Source organism: Pteropus alecto, unplaced genomic scaffold (assembly GCF_000325575.1).
Source record: "Pteropus alecto unplaced genomic scaffold, ASM32557v1 scaffold74, whole genome shotgun sequence".
Classification (NCBI taxonomy): domain Eukaryota; kingdom Metazoa; phylum Chordata; class Mammalia; order Chiroptera; family Pteropodidae; genus Pteropus; species Pteropus alecto.
Genome location: NW_006436291.1, coordinates 3,425,549 through 3,446,836, shown reverse-complemented (window position 1 = coordinate 3,446,836; position 21,288 = coordinate 3,425,549). Strand labels below are relative to the sequence as shown.

Below are 21,288 nucleotides of genomic sequence, written 5' to 3'. Positions count from 1 at the left end.
GCCGCTTTCTCTACAGAGCGAAGTCGCTGGCACCAGGCACCACGTGGCCTACAGCACCGAACTCACTATCTGGCCTTTCGCAGAAAAAGCTCGCTGATCCCTGGACTAAACCCTCCCATGGGGCGAGTGCCATCTTGATAACGGATACATGTTATTCACATGCTGTCATCAATAATCAGTGATTGATGATCAGTAATTCTAAGAACCTGTCATGGGCAAGGCGGTGTGGCGGGTACAGGGAATGGCTGAGCCGTGGACTCTGCCTTCCGGGACACAGACTCAGGTGCCCGGGGCTGGGAGAGACACACCTGTCGGCGCTTTGGACCAACGCAGCCGCCGGGGTTGCCCGGCCCTTTGGTCGCTGCAGCGTGGCAGGCAGAATGAGGGGGCCCCCAGGATGTGCCGGTCCTGTGAGCGAGTGATGCCCGCGGCACGGGGCTGTCGGGGTTGCAGAGGGCGTGCGGCAGCAGAGGGCGCACGGCCGGGGCGGTGGCACCTCCGCTGGAGCCTCCACAGGACGTGGCGCGCTGCCGAGTAGTCCAGTGAGCTCGGGGTTGGACTTGCGGCCTCGGGTAAACGTGTGTTGTTTTAAGCCACCAGGCCGTGGCCATGTGATGCAGCCGCCGAGGGAGCAGGGGCACTCAGGGGCACTGCTGGGGCCCTTGCGAATGTCCACTTTAACAAAATGCCGGGGCTCCTCTCATTCCCGCTCTGTGACCCCGGGTCAGCTCCCCTTTCGCTGTCCTTGGCCCACCCTCTGTCCAGCCCGGGGAGAAAGATGGGCGGGAACTTGGCTTCTCATCTCTGCTCTGCGCCTACCTGGGTCAGTGGCGGCCCTCGTGGGCCCTTTGTGTCCCTCCCGTGACATTGCAGAGAGCGGACGTGAGCGCCTAACCCCACACGTGCAGGTAAGCGCTGCTCCGTCAGCGTCAGCTCTTGTCTTTGCATATGATGAGCCAGAGCCCACTTTTCTCCTGTGCGTTTCATCATCTCAGCCAGTGTTTTTCTTCCTGATGGGTGGCCCCCAGGTCAACTGCGAAATAAGCCACCGTGCACGAGTGTCTTGGGCCGTCCCTCCAGGCCGAGCCCGTGCAGTGCAGGTAGAACGCAGGGAGGATGCCGCGCACACAGAGCTGGTCCTCCATTCTCGGCAGGGGGGGAGGGGTCCTGGGCTCTCCCAGCTTAGCTGCGGGTGTCGCAGGGTCAAGAAATAGCAGGAAAACAAAGATGTTCTCAAGGCCGTGGAGAAGAAGTGTTAGGTCGATTCTGTCTCAGAGGAGACCCTCGTGGGAAGAGAAATGAGCTTCTGGTGCCTTCAGCCCCCGGACCTGGAATGACAGAGAGACAGGCTGAACGGAAATCCCCCATCTCAAATTCAGTTGACAACCTAGCACCAGCCACCTCTCCTGGGAAACATGAAGTGGCCTTAACTCTCATCTGCCTGTCATCTCGTACTTGCCATTAATTAGGCATCCGTTAAAGTAGCATGCCAATAGTAGAATTCAAAGAGAAGTGGACAGTTTATCTCCTAAGGGCACTCTGAGAAGACAGCCCCGAGTTTGGCCCCACGGATCAGCCCTGGGCACTCGCACGTTCGTCACCTGAGGGGCAGCACTCTCTCTCAGCCCGTTTTGCAGATGTGGCAGCTGAGGGCCAGGTCAAGGCCAAGTCTCACCCCGAGGGAGCTGCACTGTGGGGACTGGCCAAGGTTTAGGTTCTTTTCCATAGCTGCTGCCGGTTGTTCATCACTAGGAGTGGCTGAGAGCTGGCCATGTCCTAGCACTTTGCTACCAGGTCATAATGCAAGAAAGTCTCGGGTCGAAGTCAGTCGCACACAGACATTTATTAAAAAGTAAATTCTCACCAACGGGCGCAGTCAGTGAGCACAGTCTGCCCTGAGGATTTCGTGAGCCACCTCTCTGTCATTCCAGGCGCTGAGAAAGTCCTCTGCAGGCCAGATTCACTTAGGCTTATAGTCGTCATCAGGCAGCCAGAGTCGTCCAAGCCGGCGCCTGGGCCCTGGCACTGAGGGTCAGGCTCTGGGCCTCGTCCCCCAGGTACCTGGAGCCATACACCTTGTTCCCACTTGAGCAGGGTAGTCTCTAAAGTGTCTCAGCTCATGTCCGTGCCTTAAGGAGCATTGTTTCCATTTCTATTGTCCATTCTAAGAAGACACAAATTTCACAAAAGAAGTAATTTCTAATAACTATTCCTTTCCCATTTCTGCTTTCGGTCACGTTAAGGCCAGCCACAGCATCTGCCCAGGAAGTCATCTGGAAGGTGGTTTTCTGATTAAAGGTTGGCGAGCCACTGGCTACTGGGAGTGTATTTCTTAAACTGGCCTTCAAGGGCTCTGAGTGGACGGCTGTTGTCGTCGTTATTATGTCTGTTTTTTTATGCTCGTGCCTAAACGACTCCCAGAACACACCCGAACAACCTGGTTCTCTGGAGAGTAAAAGTCAGAGGTTCTCAGTCCCACGTGTGTGTGTATGCATGTGTGTGCACACGTGCGTGTGTGTGCATGCGTGTGTGCATGTGTGTGCATGTGCGTGCATGCAGGAGCACGCTTCATCGCGGAGCTGAGGCACACTGATGACAGATGTGAACAGGAAGATCGTGGCACTGCCACGGATGTTTCTGGAAGCGCCCAGTTCCCTTTCCTGCTTGTTTTTCTTGTTTACAATACTAAATATATGTAACTTAAATTTTGCCATCTTAACATGTACAGTTGGGTGGTAGTCGTTGTATGTCACAGTGCGACCATCACCGCTATCTATTTGTGAATGTTTCCTTACCAGACGGAAGCTCTAACCCCTTCCTTCCCTGCGCCCCACCCCCACGTGTTCGGAACCCGGAAAGCATTTCGGGGACACACGATCGCACACTCTCTGACACCCAGAAAGCAGATCTCCCGGGGCGCTCTGACCTGTGCCTGAACGGGGTCGCCTGTCCCTTCCTGCTGCTTCTGCCGCCCAGCCTGCGGTGGCAGATGCACCGTGGCTGTCCTTGACGCCTCCAGCTAGTCACTGCAGGGGCAGTAGGAGAGCCCGGGACGGGGGGTGGGGGGCAGGGGGGAAGAGGCCTGCGGAGGTGCTGGGTGCTGGTGGAGCGGTCTCTGGGGGCGTCAGGGCCTCTGTCACGGCTGATTTTTAGGGTCCGCATACGCCCTCTCCTCTGCCTCATGCCGCTACAGAGAATTCTCACTGCGGGCATCCCATACGTGTCTGTCTTGGGGCTTTTTCCCCCTACCCCAGGTGCCCCCGCATCAACGCTAATTTTTTGACGTTGAAATAGGAGAACCAGGCAGCGTTGGGGGGAGGGAAGAGGAGAGAAGACAAAGTAGGTGATGAGGTAGAAGGAGAGGGTGGCTTTACGGATACTTAAAGCCCGACCCAGGAGTAAGGCTTCCTGAAGACACGCTGGGTGCCCTGGAGGTACAAGTGGCAGGAACCACCTGTCCACTCGCCGCTGTGCTGCCCAAGCCACTTCCATCCCAACGCTTGGTCACTCCACCTCGGGGCTCAGCGAGGGACACTGTCTCTTCTAGGCTTTGGAGGGGGCTTTTTGGTCATCAGGTTTTGTTTTCTGACGACCAGGCGGGAGCCTTTCCTGCTCTCTGAGCAGGTGAAGAACTCTCAAAATCTGCGCAGGACACAGATCGCAGTCGAATCGCAGCTTGGCGGGGATGGCACATTGTCCACAAAGGGTCCAATAACTGTAGGCGCAACTGCTCAGCCCTGCTGTTGTATTGGGAAGGCAGCCACGGAAAATCCCTGAGTGAATGGACATCGCTGTTGTTCTAATAAAACTTTATTTAAACCACCTCACACCATTAGGATGGCCACTATCAAAAACAAAAACAAAAACCACAAACTGAGGAGTATCGATGAGGATGTGGAGGAACCGGAAGCCTCGTGCGTGTTAGTGCAGTGTGAAAGACAGTTTGGCAGTGCCTCAGAAAGTCGAATTAGAATTACCACGTGATCTGTCAGTTTCACGTCTGGGCACATGCACCAAAAAAGTGAAAAGATATTTGCACATCCATGCCCACACCTGCGTTAGCGTCAGCAGCCAAAAGGCGGAAGCAACCCACGTGTCCATCGGTGGATAAACGAAATGTGACACATACATAAAATGGAATATTATTCTGTCTTAAAAAGGAAGGAAATTCTGGCGCATGCTAAACCTGGAGGAACAAACATTATGCCAAGTGAAATAAGCCAGCCACAAAAGGACCAATGCTGTATGATTCCACTTACATGAGTTCCCTACGACAGTCAGACTCACAGAAATAGGAAGTAGGGTGGTGCTGGCCAGGAGTCGGGGCGGGCAGAATGCAGAGTTGTTTAAATGGGGCCAGAGTCTCAATTTTTCGAGATGACAAGAATTCTGTGGACAGATAGTTCTGACGGCCGCACAGTTCTGACGGCCACACAACAGCGTGAGGCACTTAATTCCACTGAACTGCACACTTAAACGTGATGAAGACGGTAGATGTGGAAGTATGTGGTTGGTGTCACGCGCCCATTTTGCGTAGGTGAGGCCCGAGGCCCTGAGGCCGGAGCCACCTACCCCACAGCAGGCGGTCCTCAGTCCGGAGGCGCACCCCGAGCATGCGCTAGAACCACGGGGCACCGTTACCAGGAACGACCCAAGAATTCTGTGTCAGGCAGAGGCTCCTGCTGCCAAGAAGAGTTAGGAAATTCTCACGAGAGGACGTGCTGTAAGTCTTTGCTCTGAAGTGCCTTAAATGTTAAGAGTCTTAAACCTGGCAAAAAATGCACTTAGAAAACACAAAAATAATAGGGTATGAGCCAATCTGAAAAGTATGCTTCCAACCGTATGGCATCCTGGAAAAGGCAGATCCGTGAGGACGGGATGGAGGTCTTCGGGGCAGGCTCTCAGCAGGAGGGCGAGGATTCTCGGGGCGGCGAACGGCGCGGTGTGACGCCCCGACAGTGGAGCCTGTCACTCTACGTTTGTCCAAACCCATGGAACGAACGACCCCAAGAGCGAACGCCGATGTAGTTGCGGGCTTCGGGCGACCATGACGTACCGGTGTGAGTTCATCAGCTGTGACAGATGTGACCAGTGCACCGCTCCAGTGGGGGTGGGGTGACCGTGGGGGAGGCTGTGCCAGAGGACACATGGGGGATCTCTGTTCTTTCCGCCTGATTTTGCCGCAAACCGAAAGCTGCTTGAAAAACAAAGTCTGTTAATTTAATGATAACGATAATGGTCACGTGGGAGGGGTCCAGCGTGGGGGAGGACGCTGCCGCTGGGTGAAGGGTGCATGGCTGGCTTCTGCCGTCTGCTGTTGTGTATTCTGGAAGTTTTCCTCAGTGCAGGGGAGGGCGACACAGCTGCAGGGGTTACTCCTATCCTGCTGACCACAGCGACTGGGCTCCCGGCAAGGCAGCATGCCCCGGTGGCCGGGCTGTGGCCTTGGTCCCAGTCTGCCCATCTAGGAGCCGAGCTCCTGCATCGCTGAGGCCCCGTTTCATTCGTTAGGAAATTCTTACCCCAGCGGGCTTGAGAGCATTAGGTGACATGTGTTCTGTGGGCGGAACGCACAAGGCGAGCAGGAAATGGTCATCACGACAGAGCTGCAGAAGCGAGGGCTGGCCGCGTGCGGGAGGAAGCACGCGAACCGGGGTCACGTCCCCATTTCTCAGCCCACAGTGGCGCCTTGGCCACAAGCACTGTTTGGGGGAATCTGAGTCGGAGACACCCCAGGGCAGTGAGGGCAGGGCCCGGGCCGGAGCAGACACGGCCCGGGACTCCTCTGCGCTCCCGCGGGCATCGCAGGCTGGCCGGCGGAGCGGTTCGGAGCAACGTGGGTTCTAGCTAAGAGTGTGATGGATGCTGAAGGCTCATTGATTTGGAAAAGGAATGAAATCTTGGGAAAAGGGAGCGCTGCCAGTGCTTCAGGGAACAAAGGCAGCTGAAGCTTTTGACTCTCCTGCTCCTGCCCCCCATCCGGGGGGGCTTCAGGGCCCCCCCAGTTCCAACAGCCGAGGTGCGGACGCCCCACCTGGCATCTCCAGCCCCTCTCAGACCAGCCCCCGCCAGCCCTTTCAGCCTCAATCCCAGAAAGTTCTAGCCACATCGGTCTTTCTGCTCTTCACGTTGCAGAGCGGGGAGGCGGGTCCCACGCAGGCCCCCCCCGCTCTGCGCATTCCGCCGCCTCCGCTCCGCCAGGGTCTTCCGTCGAAGTCACTTCTTTGTGGGTGACTTCGTTTCCCTCCCAAGCTCCCCTACAGCAAAGCGGCTGGTCCTCTCCGGTCGCTGCTGACGGAGGGCGCCTCCGCCACGCGGGGATGGGCTCGGAGGCCGGTCGGCAGGGGTGGCGCGGTCATCGCGGCTCCCTGTCCTCCGCGTCTCGTATCACTTCGCCTTGAGTCGCCTCTCCTTCCCAGCATTCCCGAATTATCCGAAACTCTCCTTCCCGGCATTCCCGAATTATCCGAAACTCTCCTTCCCGGCATTCCCGAATTATCCGAGACTCTCCTTCCCAGCATTCCCGAAGTATGCGAGACTCTCCTTCCCAGCATTCCTGAATTATGCGAAACTCACTTTAAGGCAAATTCCCAGCTACTATTCCGTGACTCGCTCTCCTTCCCAGCATTCCCGAAGTATGCGACACTCATTTTAAGGCAAATTTCCAGCTACTATTCCGTGACTCAGTGTTCTGCAGGCATAGAATCTGCCACTTTTAATTTATTTCTTTTTTTTCCCCACCCACTTTGGGCAAAACATTTTATTAAAAGATGCATTTTTTGCCCCAAAGCGACTCTTGTTTTAATGCCAGAGGTATTTAAATGCCCTCGTATTGAACTGTCCAGTCTAATTATGCAACTTAAAGTAAGTTTAGGGAAGGAATAAAAAAAAAAAAAGAACCCAGCTCCGCCACTTGAGAAACGGGGCTTTGTACCCCTCTGGAAGTTCGATGCCTTTCTCAGTACGTTTCCCTCTGTAGTAATGAGCCACCTCATCGTCCAGCTTTATGGGCAGAAAACGCTGGGTAACAGAGGTGCCGGGGATCCCTGAGGCTCTGTCATAATAGTCATTTTAGTGACTGTAATTGCGCTGGGAAATTCTAATAGTTAAATTGGTTCCCGATTACGTTCCACTCGCTAAGTTCCCCTCCGCTCAATGAACAGATAATGATTAAGACCTGCCACGTTTATCGCTCTGCTTTACAGGGGGCAGCTTTCAGGGACAGTCCCCCTCGCAGCTCCCGCGTCCCCTTTAGTGCAGAACAGAGTGGGGACGCAGGCCGGGAGGCAGGGCTGGCGGGACCTCCCCTGTAAAACGCTGCGGGTGAAGCCTTCCAGCCTACGCCTAGCCTGTGTCCTAAGTCATAGGACACGTCTCCCCTTTTAACCCAATGCCATAGTCTGGATCCCCACATTTCAGAATAGTAAGGCATCCTGCTGTCCACTCGCTTGGCACAGCTTGTGATCATTTTCATATTCCTCTGTGAATAAAAGCAGATTGCTGTACAAAAGTTTCTAATGTGATTTTCCTATGTATTTTCCCTAATTTGACATGGATTAGAATTAACTCATGAATAACAGCAGGTAATAGATATTCTGACCTGAAGATTAGTCTCTCTTTAAATTTCTTTTTACCTAGTTAGATAATTGATTTATCTTCTAGCCAACGCGGGGGATTGCGAAGTTTTTAATCCCGTGAAGTGGGAACCGTCAGATATAATTTGTGTCTGGGATGTATCTGAGGACGAGATGTGGCTCTGGCTCATCGGGCTTGTGCTTCATCTCAGCTTTGTTTACCGCAGCGATGACGGTTTTTATTTATGTTCCCTCTAGTGTTCCTCGTACAACTCCCATTCTGTGTCATTTGGGCTTTGTCCTGGTTTTTTGAAAAACGTAGAGCCAATCTAAATTATAGACTCTCAGACACTGCTCTTGCCCAGTTGTCAGTTCATTAAAAAGTTTTTGTTCAGACTTCCTATTACTTCAGCGGCATACTTTTTAAGTCATTTTGAGAAATGTCTTGATTGAACCAGCTGACATTGTTCCAGCTCTTAATTAGAAGTAGCATGTTGCAACAGTCTGGGTGCTCTCTTGAGGCAAAATAATTACCCCGTAATAATAACGCAGGTCCCAGCAAACGTCATTATTTGCACAGAGGGCTGGAGAGAGCATGTAAGGACCCTAGGGAACTCTCGAGAACCCCAAGTGCTAAAACTGAAGGAAAAATTAAGGGAAAAAATTCATCGGTGCCTACTCTCTTTGTGCTGCCTGAGGGCCCACCTCTGGAATGACGACACGTTGTCCTATACCGCCGGCCTTGGGGACGTCCTCCAGTTGCTGGGTTTGGTGCGGTGCTCTCTGAATGCGAGGGTCAAACGGGCAGGGGGGGCCACCTCCTCTGTGGCCACGCGTCCTTTGCGGGAGGCTGAGGGTGACACGGAGACCCCCGCCCATGGCTAGGGGACCGAGGGGGCTTGCCAGGTGTTCTGTACGTACGAAGCACGTCCTGAATTTAGTGATTTTGTCCTGGTCCTGTGTTCATTTGTCAGGATGCCTTAAATGTCCTGTATTCAGCTTTTTTCCAATAAATTATAAAATTCATTTAATCTTTGCAAAACCTGGCCTCTCCGCCCAGTCTGCCCTTGGTGCGTGAACACGACCAGGATCCCCACGTTCTCAGATTAGCGTCACCTAAAATACGAATCCCTCCTTCCGGCTCTATTTAATGTCCCCAGAGAAGAAGTCAGATAACGCCGACTTCAGTTTTCTTCGGTGACTAAAACAGCAAACTCTGTCCCAGGCCATTCGTCTCATCTGTTTCGGTCCTGGGTCCCCCTGCTAGGTTTCCTATAGGGACAGTGTCTGCAAAGCCCCTTCCTTAGAGCTGTCCGCATTGGGAGAGCGAGAGGCCGCGGTGACAGTGGCCGTGGAGCAGCAGGTCGCGGTGGGAGGCGGAGATGGAGCCCTCTGTAAAGCCCCAGACGGAGACCCCCTTTCTCCTGCCTCCCATGCTAACTGGCCGTTGGTGGCTCCGGCATGGCCAGGGACAGGGATGGCCAGGGACAGGCAGGGACAGGGATGGCCAGGGACAGGCAGGGACGGCTGGAAACAGGAGCTCCTCCGGGCATGCGTAGCTAAGATCATGTCCTCAGAGGGCAGGGCTTCCTAGCAAGTAACCTAGATTTCTGACTCTGGCTGCTTCCTGCTGCTTTAACAGAGGAAGCATAATTAAGTTCGTTGTCTGTGACCTAACGCTAATTCCTCTTGCATCGTCCCTTTGTGCAAAGAGAGGGGTCACCAAAAAAGAAGCATCTGGAGGGCTAAGCTTGGGTATAGTCAGTATTCGTCTACTCGACGAACAAGCGCGCGAAAGGCTCAGCACTCTGGGGCCGTTTGTGACAGTTCAAACTGCGTGTGTCATCATAGAAAAGCCAGTCGAGGGTTCACATTCACAAAGGAGGGGCTACTTTCCTCTCGGTGCTTAGGATTGTACATTATCAATGAGTCGATATTCCTGCCAACGTTCTTGTTAAATCACTTTCATACCCATTAAAGCCTTTTTATGTTATTGAAACAAACAGTGACCAAAATTAGCATTTGGAATATAGGCCAAACGGCACGGAACTAAGTCACCCTTCCAAGCTGGAGTGTAACGGCGCCTTCGAATGCTTACGTATAAGGAGCCGGCTGAGCAAAGACCAATTCGATAATGTACCATTAAGACATTGTGACTTGAGAAAAGGATTTAATTTGCACCTTTTTTAAAATCAGGCTTCTTAGCGATACTTTTCATGCTGTTTCTTTCCGGCGCCGTCGTTTCGGTCTGTTCCTTTTATTCTGCATGCGCTGCCCTCCTTGATTAATTTGGAGAACATCCGCACGTAATTGTCTGGGCTTCTCACCGGCCAAACCTCGGCCCTTTCTGCAGGCGTGGGGAGTTCACGTTCCAGACAGTCTCGCGTCGTAGCTAATTGAAATGCCAAACCTATGGAGATGCCAGAGCCTAAGTGTGTAATTATGTAATTTTCTCCTGATCTTTCAGAGTCTTCCTGCGAGCGATTAATCAGTATGCAGATATGCTGAACAAGAAATTTCTGGATCAAGCCAACTTTGAGCTACAGGTAAGAGAAGAGGTGACGTGACTTTTGTTGGGAAATCGGGTTAAAACAAATTGGTCATCCGAGCCAATCCCTTTTTTCTCTGGTCCTCGAACTTACTCGGTCTCCCCCCTGAGGTGTGGAAATGGCATTTACGATTATGTACCATGGAAAGGTCCGCCTTCAGGGTGTCCCGTTTAGCAGGGAAGGAGATGGAGCTGCTTCGCAGAGGAGTATTGAAACGGAGTCACGAGCCGAGCGGGGACTCTGAGCAGGGAGGCCCCTGCGTCTCAGTTAGCGCGGCTGCCGAGGTCGTCTCGGGCTGTCCTCAGGCGCGGGGGGCAGGGCCAGCAGAGGCGGCGAGGTGGGTTTGCATCACTGAGCTCGGCTTGCTTCTAGAACTGTTTTCCCCGATACATTCTCTCCCGGCTTCGTGCTGCCTGCGGTGGCCTTTGCCAGGCAGAAGACCCCACCGCAGCCCCTGGAGGTGGGCCAGCTCGACACCAGTTTCAGCCTTACCCCTTCCGTGGCGGGCGTGTGTCCGCGTGTGCACATGTGTGTGCGAGAGAGATGAGGGTGGATCTTGCGTGGTGTGATTGCCCATGAGTCTGATATCGTGGCTTTCAGCCCCATTGTGGTCTGCATGTGTTTCTGCTAATAATGATTCTGTCATTATTGTTTAGTTTCAATTACCAAAGTTTGCAAATAAAAAAAAAAGCAGCCAGACGCAGATGGCATGTTAGTTTCCGGGCAGGATCGTTCACTGAGAAGGAGCCTGAAGAATTTCTGTCCACCATTGGGAGGTCCTGCTCAAAAACATGGTGCAGACAGCAAGGGTTAAACACCCAGCACGTCGCCTTGTGCACGGCACCCTGAAAACTTAGAGCTAATGAGATACTTAGGTTATCAGATTAAGTTCTAAGGTGCCTATGCCCTTATTTCTTTTATGCTTTTAGAAAAAAAAAAAAACACCTACAGCACCTGGTCCTCCTAGGTGGTCTTCCATCCAAGTACTAACCAGGCCCGACCCTCCTTAACTTCCAAGATCAGCCGGGATCGGGCACGTTCAGGGTGGCGTGGCCATAGACACTTTTCTGCTTTTTTAATTTGAAATTTCTATCTTACCGGCATTATGGAATATCATATACCAAGCACTACATATCTAGAAATGTTAATCTTTCAGAATTAAAAATTTTTTAAATTTTCTCTGCTTAATGCTTACTTATTTTCACATGTCCTAATACACTAATATAGTGTCATCATAAAACCGCATGCAGCATACAGCAGCTCATCGAGGAAGATATTAGAGACCTTTCTCGACCTCTCGTCCTGTGCGCCAGCCATTGCCTGGTCCTCCTGCTGCTCCTGTGAGCACTTACGTGGGCCTCCGCGGGCTCCCTTTTGGCTTTTAACGTGACTTGGATCAACGCCTCTGTGTTTTCAGTGCTGTCACACCCCACAGCATAAACGCACCCGCGTGCGCGTGGGCTCACTGACGCCCGCGGCCGACGGCCGTTCGCAGCTCCCCGTCAGCGCTTGCCGCAGCCGCACGTCTGACACGCACCCCTCAGCACCCCATCGCTGTGGCAAAGGGTCCTAGGAGCCTCACTGGCAGGCCGAATGCTAAGAAATTTTAGTTTCATGGACAGCGGTGAATTCCCCTCCTTAACTGCTTGTGCAATTTGCAGTCCCACCGACCTTTCTGAAATCTTCTCCAACATCCATTTCTTTAAAATTGTTGATTCTCGTTTTTATTGGACTTTCTCTAATTGCTACTTAGGCTGAGACCATTGACTGGCTGTGACGGTTTCTGCTATTAACTTTCCGATCATTTCCTATGCTGCTTTCTGTTGAGCTATTTGTCGTCCTTTTTTGTAAGTTGAAATTCTTGATGTAGCCTAGTCATGGCTTTAGTTTTATCCTGTAGAAATAATATAATTTTTCTGCAGTCAAATCTGTCATTTTTTTTGTGGCTCTTGCATTGCGTTTTACGTTTTGCTTGGCAAATCCTTCTTTGCCTTGATGTTACAAAGTTAACTGTTTTCTTTTTTAATGTAGCCAGTATCGGCTAATACCTTTATAGTCGAGCTTTCTGACAACTGCTCTGTCTGGGATTTCCGTGGTATTAGGGATGAGAGTTTAATTTCCCTTTTCTCTCGGTTCGTGATCAGGTTCTGCTTTTCGCGCTGTTAACATACTTGCATAGGTGTGCGTATTAATTCCATTTTCTCTGTGTTACCTTCTGGTTTTACACCGGGTAGGATTCCCAAGGCCGCCCTGCCGGCGTGCTGGTGCAGAAGCCTCCTGGCTCTCCTTTCACATTCCCTACTCCGCGTAAAATTCAAAACCGGCTTAACCCTTTCTTTAAACGCTGCTTGCATTTTAATTGGGATTCCATTGACTTTACAAATCGAGATGGGGCAGATGTTACAGTACTGGATGAAACACTTTGCGGTATTTATTGTCTCATCCTGTACAGGAATCTTTAGGTCCTTTGTGTGTGTGCCCTTCATTAGCTTCTCTCATCTTGTCCATGTCCGCCTAGCCCATTCCCTGCCGGGGAGGTTTCTGTGAGTTTTGAGTGTGGCTGCGGTGAGTGTGGGCTCCTTTTTCCCAGCCTGTCAGGGGTCACTGCACTGTTCACTGTTTCATGAGTGTCGTCCGCTGGACACTCGCTTCACACCCAGAAGCAGCGACGTGCCCGACGTGCACAAGGCAGGGATTTGTGACGACACGGTCACTTCATAGTAAATGATCTTTAAGCCACGTACCGTTTGTGCGTACCTTAAAGATACAATGTTTGATTTCTTACATGTTTATAGATGTATTTTTAGTATCAGGAAAAATCACGAATCATAGACATCCGTGCACGGTAAAGTCAGGGCTGCCACCACTCGCGCGTGTACTTGCCCTCGGAGCCGTCAGGGTGGGCACGAGGGAAATCCCCGTTTTCTGTGAGCAGACCGAGGCGCAGAGAGCGAGGTGTTTGCCCAGGTAAGTGGCGGAGCTGGGGTCCGAGCGTGTGCCCTGGAACGTCGAGCCCGCGCTCAGCCCCGCGACATGGCCATGGGCGGCCGGTCCGCGGTGCGCACAGTGAGCATGTTCTTTCGAACACTTCGGACGTGCGTGCCGGGCACCGGAGAAATGTCTGAGCGTTGCTTTGAGACCCGATCTCGAGCCATTCGACACCTGAGCCTCTCCCCCTTTCTGGTTTTCAGCTGTGGAACAACTATTTTCACCTGGCTGTCGCTTTCCTTACGCAAGAATCCTTGCAACTGGAGAACTTTTCAAGCGCTAAGAGAGCCAAAATCCTTAACAAGTAAGTCTGCCTCCAGCCCCGACATCACGGGCAGGAGCCTGTGACTCTATTACCATAATTTTCGTGTACTCTCTAAGCCAACTCGGTACAAATTGAGATGTAATCACGGCGTAATGAGAGGTTGGTTTCAAATCACGGATCGGGTATTGCCTCTTCTAACCCATGAATCAAGATCTAAAATTTCAGGATTCGTTCTGCTGGATTCAAAGTCAGTGTAATTCGAGACTATTAGCACCGCAGAGCGGGAGTTTCGGGAGATAATGGCTTTTCCCCCCACACTATTCTGATGTCCTGCCACACGTGGGTTGCATTATTACTTCATTCTCCGGTGCCACTTTGAGAAAGGGAGCTTCTGACGAGAGTGCTTGGCGCCGATGGGTTTGCAGAGTCACTCGCTGTGGAGCTGGGGCTGTCCGGGCTTCCCCAGGGCTGGTGCTCACGGACCCGTCAGGAGCCCCTGCCTGGCTCCTTCAGCTCGGCCCCCTGCGTGGCTCCAGGTCCACTACCGAGCAAAGGACTCCAGCTCGGGTTTCTTTCCAGCGTCCGGGCCCCCCGAGGGCCGCGCCTCCTCTCCCTACCTGAGTTCCACTAACGTCTCACTTCTCAGAGCCCCTCTCAAAAGCGCTCGTGGGATGACTTCTCAGATGGCTCCCAGGTTGCTGAGTCATCAGGCCCCGTTGGTCACATCATGACGCCTGCGAAATCGTGACCGTTCCAAGGCTTTGCTCACCCCGTGCCACTCCCGGGTGACAGAGTCCAGAGGGAGCTGCCGAAGGCGACAGCGACTCAGCCTGTCTCATATTCCGCGAGTCTGTATGTCACTGGCAGGATAAATTAAAAGCAGTTATCCCTGGAGAGTAAGAGTTATTTCAGCAAATTTTTATTGGGCACGTACTGCGTGCCAGCGACATTCTAAGCATTCGTGTGCATTCATCACATGTCATCATTAAAACAGCCCCAAACCATTTATTAGGGTCTCGTATCATCCTTGTCTTCCGGACAAGGAAGGTGAAGCTCAACGGGAACGAGTCGCGTGGGCAGTGCCACACACGGTCATTCTAAGCCAGGCACTTCAGAGCCCACGATATTATCTGCGCTGCCTTTGGAACCGTCCATCTCTTCACCTGTGCCCATCTAAGTAAAGATCAGCTTTCGGCTGCCATCTTCCCTTCAGGCTTTCTCAGCTGAGTGACTCCAGTCTGTCAGCCGTTGATGTGGACGGTGGGGGTTTTGCACCAGGATGGGGCTGACACAGCCGAGCCCTGGTGGCTGCTGGGAAACTATGCCTCGGAGCCGACAGCAGGTCTCATCGCTTGCTCTGGCTCACCAGACACTCCCAGGTGGCGCCTTCTGGGACCTGGCTCAACAGGAATGCTCGTACTTTGCCCAACTTGCATGCCCTCGGGGCTCGTAGGTTAGGGGTTCGTCCTGGGGGCCATCGCTGTCCTGGTTGTTTGCTGTCATGGTGAAAGCTATCTGCAGTAGACACAGCACAGCTCATTCACAGCCACCCCGGGAGCCCAGCCCTGTGTCATCCATCCTGCAGAAGGAAACCACGGGGGCCGCAGGTGGAGTCGCCCGCCCACCTGTGTGCGGGGCTCACTGCGAGGCCCACGCCCCGCTGCAGCGAAGGCAGGACCCCTTCTTTGCCAAGCACGCAGCGCGTTCAGCCCTGCATGATGCCCACGAGAGAAGCGAGTTTAAACCGGAAACCGGCCTTTATAAAGCTGGCATCTCCTTCGGGGAGTTTTAGCTGAAACAATTTGATTTGGAACATTTTCCAGGCCGGGGCCGGGCAGCCTGCTCGGGCCGCTCCTCTCCTTGGCGTGGGTATTAACGGTCCAAGCTCAAACATCGGCACATGCATTAACCACGCAGGGCCGGGGCCGCCAAATAAAACGCTTGCTTCCCACCAAGCCGCACACACTCAGAGGCTTCAGAGACAAGGACAATTAGACACAGCCAGCTGGTGTCCCCTCCCCAGAGCCGCAGGGCATTTAGCGTTCTCTCTCCCACAGCCGTGGCATTGAGATGGGTTTTCCCTGTGAAATTTTCCCAGGGGTCCTGCGAGTGAAAAATCCCCAGTATTTCAGACATTGTCTTTGGAAGACTGGCGGGGTGGCCTCACCCGCGTGCAGCCCGAGGGGCCCTCTCCCAGGGGTGCGCTCGGGGCGTGGCCATGGCAGCCTCCTGGGAGAAGGGGTGCTCCACATGTGACCCGCGAGGCCGTGTGGCTGGGACACGTGGCCGGCGAGCCCGTGTTTGTTGTATAGTTAACATACGAGATTCCGTTAGTTTCAAGTACATGCAACGTAATGATCCCAAGTTGCAAAACAATCGCCAATGACCCTAGGTGCCAGCTGTCCCCCGAGTTACAAGCTCTGTTCTGTGCTGAGAACGCTACAGATTTACTTTTCAACAATCCAAGTGCGCAGTATAGTGTTATTGATTCCAGTCGCCATGCTGGACGTTACGTCCCCAGGACTGAGTTATTTTATATCTGGGAGTCTGAACCTCTGCCCACCTCCCAAGCCCGCTCCCCTCTGGCAGTCTGTTCTCTGTATCTGTGGCTTTTGTTTATTCATTTGGTTCGGTTTGTTTTTGATGCCACATGTCAGTGAAATCATACGGTTATTTGTCTTTATCGGACTTATTTCACTTAATGTCATTCCCTCAAGGTCCATCCGCATCGCGAACGTAAGACTCTCATCTTTTCTGTGGCTCAGTATTCCGCTGTGGAGATGCAGCGCATCCGTCGACGGGCACCGAGGTCGTTTCTGCGTCTCGGCTACTGTAAACCATGCCGCAGCGAGCATAGCACTGCAGACACCTTTTCAAATGAGTGTTTTCCTCTTTGTCCAACAAATGCCAGAAGCGATCGCTGGGTCGTGTGGTGGTTCTCGTTCGCTTTTTTGAGGAAACCACATAGTTTTCCATAGTGGCTGCACCAGTTTACATTCCCACCAGCCGTGTGCAAGGGCTCCCTCCTCCCCACATCCGCAATGACACTTGTTATTTGTTGTCCTTTTGAGAACAGCCATTCTGACAGGTGAGAGGTAATATCTCGTTGTGGTTTTGATTTGCATTTCCCTGCTGATTAGTGATGTGGAGCATCTTTTCATGGGCCTATTGGCCATCTGTATGTCTTCTTTGGAAAAATGTCTGATCGGATCCTCTGCCCATTTTTTGATGGGCTTGTTCGTTTTTGGGGTTTCGTTATTATCGTTATCGAGCTGTATGGGATCTTTATATATTTCGAAGCTTGACCCCTTATGAAGGCATATGATTTGCAAATATTTTCTCCCTTTTAGTAGGCCGCCTTTTCGTTTTGGCGAAGGTTTCTGGTTTGATACAGTCCTATTTTTCATTTTTGCTTTTGTGGCCATTGCTTTTCGAGTCGGATCCAAAGAAAACATCTCCAAGAGCGATATTCAGGAGATCACTACCTGTGTTTTCTTCTAGGAGTTTTTTGGTTTCTGGTTGTTGTATTCTTCATGCTTCTTGCTGTACCTTAAACGCTTTATAACCAATGTACAGTTTTATTTCTAAATAGCAAAACTTGCTTAAGAAATATTCGAAGACGTTTTACCCAAGAGCTTACATTTTCTACACACACCCAGTGCCCACAGGTGTTTTAATTGTTGTAAATTGTGCTTGTAAAAAGGGGTTCGATACCCGCGCTGTGTTCAGTTGGGTCCTGGTACTAGGGACTCAGCGATAGGAAGTCCACAGTCTGGACGGGGAGGTCGGGACGCAACAACGGTGATCGCAGTGGAGCGTGAGTGCTGACCGGATGCCTTTGGGAGCCCGGAGATGGGCTCATAGGACTGCGCCTGGGCGGCCAGATGGCCCCCTGGCAGCATGGGCTTCCAGGCTGGATGTGAAGGAGGCTGAGAACTTTACCAGATTGACTGACCAGAGCTAAGAGTTAACAAACAGCCAGTCCTTAAAGGGGACATCGAGTCCCCCGGGGTATGGTCTGCTGGACAGGCAAAGAGGAGCTCTGAGTTGTTGCGGAGTGAGTGGCGAGTCCTGGAGGGCTTGGGGGTGGGGCATGGGGCTTGGGGCGGGGCGTCCAGCGAAATGGGAATTGACCCCACGGCTGGGTGCTGGCTTGCACACAGTGGAGCATGAGTTACGTCCTTCTGGAGGGGGGGGAGGAAGTAACGGATGGGACCTTCAGCACTGGGGTTGGGGACCATTTTACTTTCCACGCTTCTACGCCCCTGGCAAACGCCTGGAGGGTGCCAGCCTCCCGGTCATCCGCAGCCAGCGCAGCCTTCCCAGCCCTGGGCTGCACTGCCCACTGGGGCTGCTTTGTCATTTGTGCAGGAGCAAAATGGGAGTGAGCAAACCATCATCAGTACAAGCCTCAGAAGGACGCATGGTTTATGGGTGCTCAGATCGTATACCCTCGGGCGCCCGGGGGTGTCAGTTAGACACCGAGGGTTACTCCCCTGAGTACAAACTCGGATCCAGTAACTTTGCTGCTGGTGACTTTGACTGACAGTGCACAGGCCTCTCTTCGCGGTGGCATTGGCAGTGGGCGCACTCCTGGCAGAGATGCCCCCTCCCTCACTCCTGGGATTGTCCTGCACCAGTGCTGCCCTGGTGGCTGGGCTGGAAGGGACCACGTCTACCTTAGAGGACTGGCTGATGCTCCAGGGAGGGACGCACGCTGCCGGTCAGCTCCCCAGTCTGCACGAGGGCCGCAGCACCCCTACGCCTCTGCTGTCCCCAAGGCTGACTGCTGCGAGCCAGCTGCCGGGGGGGTTCCTTCGTCCCTGTAGCCCTCTGTGGCTGTAAGTGACAGACAGGTGTTTGGGGCACTGGAGGCTTTTATAATAAAGTGACAGCAGGCTGCGGTTGTCGATTCACCCGCCAGGATCTTTGCCTTTAGAGCCACAGCCCGGCTGTCTGTCATCAGCTTTCCTCGTCACGTCAGCCGACGAGAGGACGAACACAGCAGGCCCGATGACACAGCTGCTAAGCTGTGACACTGTGTGATAATTTCACAGATTATTATTTTTAATATAATCAGCCTTTTCCGTAGGCGCTAAAGGGAAACATTAAATTGCTCACAAACTAATAAAGATTTATCTTCTGAAGCATCAAATTTTATTTACTCGCGAAATGCACACCTCCCCTGCTGACCTACTGGGAGGAAAATTAGCTTGTTTTCCCTGATAAACAGAAGTGGGGGGGATATTTGTTGACATCCTTAGGTGTTAAACCCTCCCTCCCATGGAAAAGGCTAAAGAGCGGGAGATATTTGGAAGAGGGCCCCCCTGCTCTGACTGTAGACTCTGGGGCTTCGTTTTACTGGGGAAGCTGCTTAGCGTGAGCAGGGTGCAGGATGTCGCTTGGTGTCCGCAGTGCTTCACGCTAACACATGCACGAGAGGCCGACTCCCCCGTTGGCCAAGGAGCCAGGTTCTCTTTCATTTGCCATTAGAGACTGAAGAAAGCCAAAGCCTTCACTGCTCACCGCCACCTCCGCCATGTTCCCGCAGCGGGGAGGCGGCCGCACAGTCTGCGGAGACGGAAGGTTTGGGAGACTCCTCCTCCCATCCCGCCCTGTGGTAGCAAAGGGAGGTGAAGCTTTGACACTGTCTTTGTCTCAGGGATGGAGGACTTGAATTGCACTTTAAAATAATGCACGTCTGCTTTTCAGATGCTTCATAGAGTGACTCGGTGTTGTCCCTATCCCTGCTTTTCAGGTATGGCGACATGAGGAGACAGATTGGCTTCGAAATCAGAGACATGTGGTACAACCTCGGTGAGTAGCTGCGACTTCAGGCCGTCACCATTAACCTTTCGAATCCGCCATGGGCAACGACATTGGCCCATGTCAGTGTTTGTCAGTGTTGGGGCATGGGAAAAATCCGAATTGCTTCCGTTCCTTGGAGAGCAACGCTATTCTTTGCAATGACCGTTTTTGGTAAATAAGAGATAGAAACCAAGGTAAAAGGAAGGAAACCCGATGGGTGGGGCAGGTAGGAAAATCAGCACAGCGCCCTCTCGTGTCGGGCGAACGCAGCTCAGCCTTTGAACTCCTTCACTCCCGGCATCACCCGCTTTCCCCCGGTTTCCTGTGCATTAAACCACGAGGCTCATCCTGCCGTTACATACGCCATCACTTATTGTATTCAGTTCCATATCCTGTACCTTCAGAAGGGTGTGTCACCTACTCAAAACCGGACCCCGTGTTTAGGTACGCTGCCACCAGCTGGTGGCGGCGCACCATGCTTATGCGATTAGAGCAATGAGAGATGTGCGTGCTCAAGGTAAGAAAGTAACGTAGGCATTTATCGCTATGCATGTTCCTCTTAGTGCTGCTTTTGCTGCATCCCATAAGGTTGGGTATGTTTTCATTTTCTTTGTCTCAAGATATTTTCTAATTTCTTTTTTGATCTCTTCTTCGAGCCCTTGGTTGTTTAGGAGTATGTTTTTAAATTTCCATTATTTGTGAATTTTCTAATTTATCCTGAAGAAAATTCCACGTGGGCTTGAGAAAAATGTGTATTCTGTTGCTATTAGGTGGAATGATCCATTGTATGTTTGTTAGGTCATTTAGTCTAAGTGTTGGCGTTACTGGTGAAGAAAGATCTCAAATAAACAGCCTAAATTTATACCTCAAGGAACTAGAAAAAGAAGAACAGTTAGCAGGAGGAAGGAAATAATAGGGATTAGAGTAGAAATAAGTGAAATAGACAATAGAAAAATCCGAAAAACAAAGTTCATTTTTTGAAAAGATAAACAAAATTGACAAACCTTTAGTTAGATTAATTAAGAAAAAAAAGAAGAAAAAACTTAAAGTCAGAAATGAAAGAGGAGACATTCCAGCTGATGCCACAGAAATAAAAAGGATTATAAGAGACTGCTATGAACAATCGTATCCCAACAAATTTGATAACCTAGAAATGGAGAAATTCCTAGAAACACACAAGCTACCATGACTGAATCATGAAAGATTAGAAAATCAGAACAGACCAATAACGAGTAAGGAGATTGAATCAGCAAAAAGAAACTTCCAAATGCAAAGTCAAGACCAGACAGTTTCACTGGTGAATCCTACCCAATGTTTAAAGGAGAATGAACTAATGCCAATCCTTCTCAAACTCTTTCAAAAAGCTGGAGAGGTGTGGACACTTCTAAACTCATTTTATGAGGCAAGACTTACGCTGATACCAAAACCAGACAAGACGCTACAATAAAAGAAAGATGAACATATCTCTGATGAACATAGGTACAAAAATCTTCAAGAAAATACTAGCAAAGTGAATCCAACAGCACATGAAGAGGATCACACACCATGATCAAGTGGGATTTATCCCTGAGGTGCAAGGATGGTTCAACATAATGAATCAATAAAATTAATACACTTCATTAACAGAACGAAGGGTAAAAAATCACAAATATTTCAATAGACGCAGAAAAAGCATTTGACAGAATTCAACGCCTTTTCATGATAAAAACTCTTGACAAACTAGGTACAGAAGGATTTACCTTAACATAGTAAAGGCCACATATGACAAGCTCACAGGTAATATCATCCCCAGTTGTGAAAAACTAAAGCTTTTCCTTCAAGATCGGGAACGAGACAAGGATGCCCACTCTCGCTACTCCTATTCAACTGAGTTCTAGAAGTATGAGCCACAGCAGTTAGATAAGAAAAAGAAATAAAGGCATTCAGGTCAGAAAGGAAGAAATAAAATCTCTATATGCAGATGACATAATCGTATATATTCACACTGATCATTAATATATTAAAATGTGTCCTTGGAGCTTGATGAATTGCTGCTGCCCCAACTCAGCCCGCCCTGGCCCCTCGTTCTTCCCCGGGACCCTCCTCTCCCCTCCACGACCCCTCT

General features: G+C 51.5%; 1 protein-coding gene and 1 pseudogene across 1 annotated transcript in view; one reads left to right on the top strand and one right to left on the bottom strand.

Annotated features, from left to right (window-relative positions):
• Positions 1-21,288, top strand: part of DOCK1 (dedicator of cytokinesis 1) — a 380,982-nt gene that overhangs the window by 291,841 nt on the left and 67,853 nt on the right. Inside the window, 3 exon segments of the mRNA XM_025047519.1 lie at positions 10,042-10,120; positions 13,315-13,415; positions 19,135-19,193. Coding sequence (XP_024903287.1) covers positions 10,042-10,120; positions 13,315-13,415; positions 19,135-19,193 — 239 coding nt within the window.
• Positions 11,066-11,184, bottom strand: LOC112480510 (annotated as a pseudogene).